Source organism: Pteronotus mesoamericanus, unplaced genomic scaffold (genome assembly GCF_021234165.1).
Source record: "Pteronotus mesoamericanus isolate MK-2021 breed Mesoamerican mustached bat unplaced genomic scaffold, CSHL_Meso_final contig_24, whole genome shotgun sequence".
Lineage (NCBI taxonomy): Eukaryota > Metazoa > Chordata > Mammalia > Chiroptera > Mormoopidae > Pteronotus > Pteronotus mesoamericanus.
Window position 1 is genome coordinate 3,965,466 of NW_026555100.1, and position 8,703 is coordinate 3,974,168.

At 58.7% G+C, this 8,703-nt stretch overlaps 1 protein-coding gene across 1 annotated transcript; it reads left to right on the forward strand.

Moving 5' to 3' along the window:
* The first annotated feature begins 4,854 nt into the window (after positions 1-4,854).
* ZNF503 (zinc finger protein 503) lies at positions 4,855-7,833 on the forward strand. Its single transcript, XM_054572409.1, has 2 exons — positions 4,855-5,435; positions 6,178-7,833. Exons 1-2 carry the CDS (start codon positions 5,136-5,138, stop codon positions 7,816-7,818), a joined length of 1,941 nt encoding a protein of 646 aa, XP_054428384.1. The 5' UTR covers positions 4,855-5,135; the 3' UTR covers positions 7,819-7,833.
* Positions 7,834-8,703: the final 870 nt, after the last annotated feature.

An 8,703-nucleotide genomic window follows, 5' to 3' on the forward strand; every position in this document is an offset into this window, starting at 1 on the left:
GGCCTGGGGTCCCGCAGGAAGCCCTTCTTCAAAGACTTCAAGCACCTCTCAATCCTGGTTTCACAGGCTCGGGCAGTGGCCATTTGAACCTCTCTGAAGCAAGAGTGTGGAAAAGGGCAGGTAGCGCTTCGTTCTGAGGCGTCCCAGAGGGCGAAGCCCCAGACCACCTGAAAGAAAGCCATGATTTCATGCCCCTGCGGTACCAAGGCCACCCAGCCTGTCGAGTGCCAGTTTGAGGCCACAGAAGCAGTTATCTGGGTGCATTTATATTTATGAAATGTAGGCGCCCATTCACATACTCAGTGCTGAGGCCCAGATGCCTGTTGGGTCTCCTCCCCATATTTGCAATGCCCAGGCAATGCCGCCAGCGAGGTCAGGGACGTTGCAGCAGCGAAATTCCAAGACCAAATACTAATTCCACAATAGGGCACTTGCAGCCATCCACCCATCTCACTGCCCTGGTATCTCTCTTCTCTTTCCCCTCTTTCACCCCTTCAAATGCACCCAATTCTTAAACAGGCATAGAGCTTTTGAGAGCCCCTGCTTGGGATAAAATTAAGAAGGACTTTGTCATGAGTTCCTGAGAATTGCACACGCTCCTGAGGCAGCCCTGGCGCAAAGAAATAACCCGGGCCCTGAGAATGCCCTTCTCAAGAGACTGTGACTGCGCCCAAGTAGTCTTTACGGTGTATCGGGAGGAGGGAGAGAGAATAGGAAATATTCCTTGGCAAGTAGGTAGGGAGAAAGGAAGAGTAATGGGGGAAGAAGATAAAGATTAAGGGGACAAGAAAGAAGCAGGAGAGGAAACAAAAAGGGAAGGTATACAGGAAAAAGAAAAAGAGAGGCAGGGGAAGCAAGCAGAGAACAGGCCATGGGGAGACTTCGGGAACAGACCAGGCTGTGGCTCCCGCAAGGCGGGCGCCTTCACGGCCTCGAGGAGAGGAAGGGCCACCCGGAATCGTCTACTATCAGCCCCGTGAGTCCGAGTCCCGCTCCCAGTCCGGAGGGTCAGGCCTGGGTCCAGCGGCCTCCGCGTGCTCTTTTCTCTCCCCCCTCGAGGGGGCCCACAAGGCGGGGTGACACCCGGGTGGGGAGGCCCCCAGGGGGGCGCCAGTCCGGGACTGTTGGGGCGCTCTGGGCCAGGCTTTCCAGCTCGCCGGGCCTGACCTGTCAGGCGGATTATCTTCGAGGGAGATTAATAGGGGAGGCGGGCTGCAATAATAATCGTTTTGTTTGATGTGACAACTCTGATAGGCGTTGATTTACTTACAAACTGATAGGCTTTTAATTGAGCGCCTCCGCCGAGCCCGAGATGAAAGGGAAGCGGCGGTGAAAGGCGGCCCGCCTGCCCTCCGGCCTCAATACTGATTAGCCATCTCGACAGTGAATAGTTCAAGGCATTTTCAAACTTTTTGCCTCAACTCTCTCTCCTTTCTCCTCCCATCCCCTCCTCAAATATCTGCCATGCCCACTCTTTTTTAGAGAAGACAAATCATTTCCATTGTGTGCAAATAAAATCCACAGGACATCCACGCCAACCGCCGCTGGGGGTTGGAGGCATTAGGCCTAGCTTGGAGTAATTAATAACCCCCACCCCCAGGGCCCGCGCAGCCTTAGGGGATTTGGCCTCCCTGGCGACAGGCGCTTGCTCGGAAGCTGGAACCTCCCGAAAGCCGGGTGCGCGCAGGCCTCCAGGCGCCCCCGTGCGCTTGGACCTTCCGAGTTGGGTTTGGAGAAGAGCGAGTGTACGCTGACCAAGACCCACAAGCGCGCAGCGCCACGCAGGCCTGCGAAAACGTGTCACCACACCGTGGCACACCCGTTCCGCGGGACACAGGGACTACTCTATGGTTACCCCACGTTTTGAGTGCTGGGACTGCCGCACTCAATTCCAGAAGAGCGAATGAACTGGGTGTGGAGGCAGAGGTGAGGGGGTGAGGGGTGGGGAGTATGTCCGTGGTCACCTCTAGCTATGGCCACCGCCCCCAGCATTCAGTGTCCGAGCCGCACAGGGAGGCCGTCGCGACATGCGGCCCACTGCTGACCTCGCAGAACTGGGAGCTCCACAGCTGATCCGGGCCGACACCTCGAAAGCCGCGCACTCAATGACACAGACAGACGCTAACACACCCGCAGGATATAAGCAGCTTCACAGACATGCTGCCCTACAGAGACAGTTCAGGCTGGGACTTGCTCCCCGAATATGATCAAGACAACCTTCCCAACCCTGCTTGTGGCCTCGCCATCGTCTCCCAAACTCACCTTCCTCTGTTGTCGCAAGGACACTCCAAACCCCCTTGAACGCAGGTGTGTTCTTTCACCTACACACATGCACACATACACACACCAACAAACAGCAGCCCAAAATACACACCGCCTCGCCCGCCTCTTCTCCAAATTATCTTTAGTCAAGTTACCATCTCATGAAGTTTACCAACCTGAATAATCAAGGGATAAAACGCAGAAAATGAATGCCTGCAAGAAAATTCTAAAACTCACCCCGGAAAGTTCCCGGTACCTGTGCGGAGTAGGAGACAGAGACAAAAATGGGGGAGAGGGGATGGTTAAAGAGGAGAGGGCGAGCATTCCGAGGGCAGGTCCGAAACCCGACCCCCGCGCGTACGGGTCTCTGCGCCTGGGGAACGCGTGCGGAAACCGGTGTCCAGGCCCGGCCTCCGCCCCCCGCGCGGGTGCAGACTGGCTCCTGGCTCCCAGCTCTCCCTACCCCGCCATTTATCAAAAGGATTGACAACAAAAGAAGAGCCGGAGCGGAAAAGTGGGGGAGGGGAGATTCAAAGTCTTCCAAGTCCTTCCGAGTTAGGGGGTGTGTCCTCCTGTCGCCCCCCTTCCAATTTCTGCGACTTTCTGAAGGTGACCCCCGAACTCGCTCCAAACGCTATCAAAGCCCTGACGACTCACACAGCGGCACAGGGATACATACATACTTGGGCACCCAGAATCAGTTACACGGAGACACCCACAGCGCCTCCCCTCTTCCTTCCAAACAGCCCGAGTGACGGTGCAAATCGAGGGGAACGCGACAGTCCCGCTCCGCTTCCCTGGAAGAGCCCTTGTTCCCACAGGCAGCCGCCCCCTCCCTCCTTGGCTCCTTCACTCTGCTCTCCCAGCGCAGGTCAGTCCTAGCTACGAGTTCCAATAAATTCGAGCGAGCAGACCGTAGTGACCCCTGCTACTAAGCGTGCCGGGACGGCGCGCAGTGGGGGAGGACTGGGGAAGGGGCCTGAGTGGACCTGAGATGTGTCTCCCCCATACACCCACGGTCAGGCCTCTTCTTCGAAGGCTCTCGGCCCTAGCCACGATCAGACGGGGTTCAAAGAATTGAGGGGGATACCCTATCATTGACCTCTAGGACTCAAGGTTAGTTGGAGATGTGGCTTTTAGGAAATAGTCTCTGAGTTTGGGGTCAGGGCACTACGGAGGTTGGGGTCCGCGGCAGGCGAGCAGCCTGGCGTCCGCACACTACATGCCCCCGAGGGGGTATCCTAGGGAAGAAAAAAAAAATATCTCCCGTGCTAGACATCCTCGCCTCTTGTCTCAGGTACCCAGAGTCGCTCCGAACTCCGCAGCCCCAACGGACCGAAGTCCCCAAAGGTGGAAGGGTGTATCTCTGTCTCCGACCTCGAGGGAGGTGAGGCGCACTCCCCAGGCCTGCGCACCCCTCTCGGCACCCTGTCCGCACCTGCGCACTTGACTCGCACTAGTCGTTTTCTTGACACCGAGCGCCTCCTTCCCCTTTCATTCTTTTTCTTAGAACCCCCACCCCCCTCCCATCCCCGGAGGCTGCTCCTCTTTCCTCCTCCTCCGGTCTCCCCTCGATCTCTTCCTTCCTCTCCGTCTCTCTCTCCCTCTCTCTTTCCCTTCCAGTCGCACCCGCCTTGTAATCAGCAACAAAAGCTGACATAAATCACGGGCGGATTGACAAGAGCTGACAAATAACTGATTGATTGCGGTCGAGGAACATTGACAATTGATGGAGGGGTGGAGATGCCCAAAGAACTTGGCGGGGTGGGAGGAGGGACAGGAGAAGAGAGGGTGGCAGGGGAGAGTAAGAAGTGGGGGCTGAGTGTGAAACAGAGGAAACATGTGACCCTCGCTCCAGCCCCAATCTGCGAGTCCCCGGGCGTCACGTGCCGGGAAGGGCGGGGAGCCCAGAGCACAACTCGGAGAAAAACCGCCACCGCTGCCCACCTAGCTTCTGGTTTCTCTGCCGCCAAATCACGGGAAATCAAATCGGGCGGGCGGACTTCCTCCAGCACCGGCTCGCCACCTTTCCTTACCCTGGCGGCCGCGCCGCGAGAGATTTCAACTACTGAGGAGGAGAGCGTATTTGCTGTTCAGGCACCCTGTGCGCCCCTGGAGGTGACAGTCCGACTGTCGTCCAAAGTCCTGCCAGTGCTCCGTTTGAACACCACCTCAATCTGTTCCTCACACGCACCCTCTTGCAAAAGGAGGCTTCGGTTTATTTTCGAGCTGGGAAAAGGAAGGACGACAAGGAGAAAAAAAGAGGGAGGCGGCAGATAGCAAACGTAGAATAAACGTCCAGCTCCCCCTCGGAGCGAAATCCAGGGAGGGGACGAGCCGCGGGGAGTGGGGGGAGGCGGCGGTGAGGGAGCTGCCCATTAAAACCAGCGCTGAGAGTCCAGGCGGCGGCGGCGGCGGCGGCGCGGGACGCGTCACATCCCCTTGACCCTCCAATCACCTCGGGCTCCCATTTGATTGGAAGGCGGCAAAGGCTTTAATCTCCCCCTCGGTGCAGCTGCTTTTGAAGTGAGTTTCCTCGCCAGAGACCCGGCTGGACAGGCAGCGGCTCACACCGCCGAGAGCAGCGCCAGCGCCGGGCCGCGAGTACGCAGCGCAGGGGCACAGCCCGAGGCGGACACGGCGAGCCACCCGTCAGTCCCGCAGTCGGGCCGGCTCCTCCCGTTCGGCCACGGCTCCGCTGCGGGCCACCCAGGATTATTCGCTGCCGGCTCCAGGCGCCGTGAAGGCGCGCTGGGCGCCCGTGGCCGCTGCGCCAGCTCCTCCTCCTCCTCCTCCTCCTGCTGCTCCTGCTCCCCGGGCGAGCGCGCAGCCCGGAGCCCGCCCCCCGCTGCTCCCATGCGCGCGGGTGGGTCATGAGCACAGCGCCCTCGCTTTCTGCCCTAAGAAGCAGTAAGCACAGCGGCGGCGGCGGCGGCAGTGCGGACCCTGCCTGGACCAGCGCGCTCTCTGGAAATAGCTCCGGCCCCGGCCCAGGCTCGTCCCCGGCCGGCAGCACCAAGCCTTTTGTGCACGCGGTGCCCCCCTCTGACCCTCTCCGCCAGGCTAACCGACTTCCCATCAAGGTGCTGAAGATGCTGACCGCACGGACTGGCCACATTTTGCACCCCGAGTACCTACAGCCCCTGCCTTCCACTCCCGTCAGCCCCATCGAGGTAAGGACCCTGTCCCTGGATCATGCTGGATTGGGACCACCACCCTGGCAGCCGCTTCACGGAATTTCTTTCTCTCCGGATCTGGGGGTGGAAGTTGGTAGAGGAGGAGGGGGGTGTCGAAGTGATTCAGCTCCAGGATTGAGAGAGAGGATAGTGCTCCCGCACCTTAAAATTAGGGCAGAAAGGGGGGAGGAGGTAGACTGGGGTGTGAATGTTAGGGGGCAAGGCAGCCAAAACTTGTTTCTCCCATTGATATTAAAGCCCCTTCCCCGACCCAGAACCACTCACTTTCTTCCCGGAAGACGGACGGGAGCTCGAAATATGATTCCAAAGGCGCAGTCCTCCGGTTCCCCAGAAGCTGATATTTGTACACGGCCTGTCAGGCGCAAATCGCCTGGGCCATTACTCCAAAGAATTAGGGATGGAGAAGGGGGTGTACAGTTCTGGGTCTAGGGATCAGAAACCAAAATATTTTGTGAGTTTTTTAAAAAATACAGTTTAGCGCTTGGAAAGGACATGAAAGATCCTGTTCGGGGGGGTGGGGGCTGCTACCTTTCTCAAGGGCGAGTGTATGTGTAGAGGTGTAGCGGGGGTGCCGCCTAGAATTGCGCCTCAGGGCTGGGAGGATCTTCGCGGGCCACTGCGGAGGGGCGTTTGAATCCTAGAAGCCAAGATTCTAAAGGATTTCCCCCTTCTTTCTTTTTGTACCCACCCCCACCACCCCCAACGTCTGACCCCGCAGCTTGATGCTAAGAAGAGCCCGCTGGCGCTGTTGGCGCAAACATGTTCGCAGATCGGGAAGCCCGACCCCTCGCCTTCTTCCAAACTCTCCTCCGTCGCTTCCAATGGGGGCGGCGCGGGCGGTGCCGGCGGCGGCGCCGGGGGTGACAAGGACGGAAAGTCGGGGCCCCTCAAGCTGAGTGACATCGGCGTGGAGGACAAATCGAGTTTCAAGCCGTACTCCAAACCCGGCTCGGATAAGAAGGAGCCGGGAGGCGGCGGCGGAGGAGGCGGTGGCGGCGGGGGTGGCGGCGGCGGCGGGGGGGTTTCAGCGGAGAAGTCTGGATTCCGAGTACCGAGCGCCACCTGCCAGCCATTCACGCCCAGGACAGGCAGCCCAAGCTCCAGCGCCTCGGCCTGCTCACCAGGAAGCATGCTGCCTTCGGCCGGGGGCGGCCCGGAGGGCAAGGATGACAAAAAGGACCCCGACGCGGGCGGCGGCGGCGGCGGCAGCAAGGGCTCCGGAGCCGCCTCGGCCGAAGGGGCACCCACGGGGCTGGCACACGGCCGGATTAGCTGCGGCGGCGGGATTAATGTGGACGTGAACCAGCACCCAGATGGGGGCCCCGGGGGCAAAGCTCTAGGCTCGGACTGTGGCGGCTCCTCGGGCTCCAGCTCGGGCTCGGGCCCCAGCGCACCCACCTCCTCCTCGGTGCTGGGCTCTGGGCTGGTGGCTCCAGTATCGCCCTACAAACCAGGCCAGACAGTGTTCCCTCTGCCTCCCGCGGGCATGACCTACCCAGGCAGCCTGGCTGGGGCCTACGCCGGCTACCCGCCCCAGTTCCTGCCCCATGGCGTGGCGCTCGACCCCACCAAGCCGGGCAGCCTGGTGGGGGCGCAGCTGGCGGCGGCCGCGGCGGGCTCTCTGGGCTGCAGTAAGCCCGCTGGCTCGAGCCCCTTGGCCGGGGCGTCACCGCCTTCCGTGATGACAGCCAGCTTGTGCCGGGACCCGTACTGCCTCAGCTACCACTGCGCCAGCCACCTGGCGGGGGCTGCGGCAGCCAGCGCGTCGTGCGCCCACGATCCGGCCGCTGCCGCTGCGGCACTCAAGTCCGGATACCCGCTGGTGTACCCCACGCACCCGCTGCACGGCGTGCACTCGTCGCTAACGGCTGCGGCGGCTGCGGGCGCCACACCACCCTCCCTGGCCGGCCACCCCCTCTACCCCTACGGCTTCATGCTGCCTAACGACCCACTCCCCCACATCTGCAACTGGGTGTCGGCTAACGGGCCGTGCGACAAGCGCTTCGCCACGTCCGAAGAGCTGCTGAGCCACTTGCGGACCCATACGGCCTTTCCCGGGACAGACAAACTGTTGTCGGGCTACCCCAGCTCGTCGTCTCTGGCCAGCGCCGCAGCGGCCGCTATGGCTTGCCACATGCACATCCCCACGTCGGGCGCTCCGGGAAGCCCCGGGACGCTGGCGCTGCGCAGCCCCCACCACGCGCTGGGACTCAGCAGCCGCTACCACCCCTACTCCAAGAGCCCGCTCCCCACGCCCGGCGCTCCGGTGCCGGTGCCTGCAGCCACCGGACCCTACTACTCCCCCTACGCCCTCTACGGACAGAGACTGACCACCGCCTCGGCGCTGGGGTATCAGTGAGGGAGGGTCGAGAGGGCGAACAAGGGAAAGAAAGGAGCTGGGGGGAGGGGAGGAGCCGAGGGAGGGGCGGGAACAGGGAGAAGCTACTGTCACCCGCGAGTGGGGATGACCCGGGCCAGGAAAGGAAAATATATTTACCGTATCTATCTACTCGAAACAGCGACCGAGACCCGGTGGGAGACTCCCCCTGCCCCCACCTCACCTCCCTGCCCAAACTTTATAAAAGTTGAAAAAAAATATCATTTGACTTTTTATAGAAAAAGAAGGAAAAAGTAATTGAAAAAGTGTTCATCTGAGGACTGCATCGGTGGACACTGGTATTTATTTATGTTAGCTCCAAGCGGACCCGTGGTTCTAAAGTGCATTATTTAGTTTGAGCTCCGTAGATAAAATGGAAGGGGGGGGTGGAATTAAAACTTGAGGGTAAAAATGGAAAACAAACCCTCCCGTCCCTGTAGATTATAAATAAATACAAAACCGCCACAGAACTAGAGGTCTTCTCTTTAATGTTACTTTAAAATTGCTATGATTGTATTGTACGTTCTTATTTAATGTCTGATTGAAATACAATTTACATGCATGTTTGTTACAAAAAATGAAAAACAAAACAAGTCACAATTTGTCAGCTCTGATTTCAAATTGCAATTATTTTTAAGGTGTATACCATCGGAAGAGAATGGGTATTTTTTTGTATGTATTCTGGAAGAAAACAAAAAAAAAGGAAAAACAATTCTATTCCAAAACCTCATTTGCCTTATTTTGTTCTTTAAAAGGAACACTTAACTATTTTTAATTTTTAAGTCCACCCGCTGAGAAGGGGACAAGTAAGGTTTACGTCATGTACTAAAATAATAGACAATGTATCGCTTTAAAGATTAAAATTCC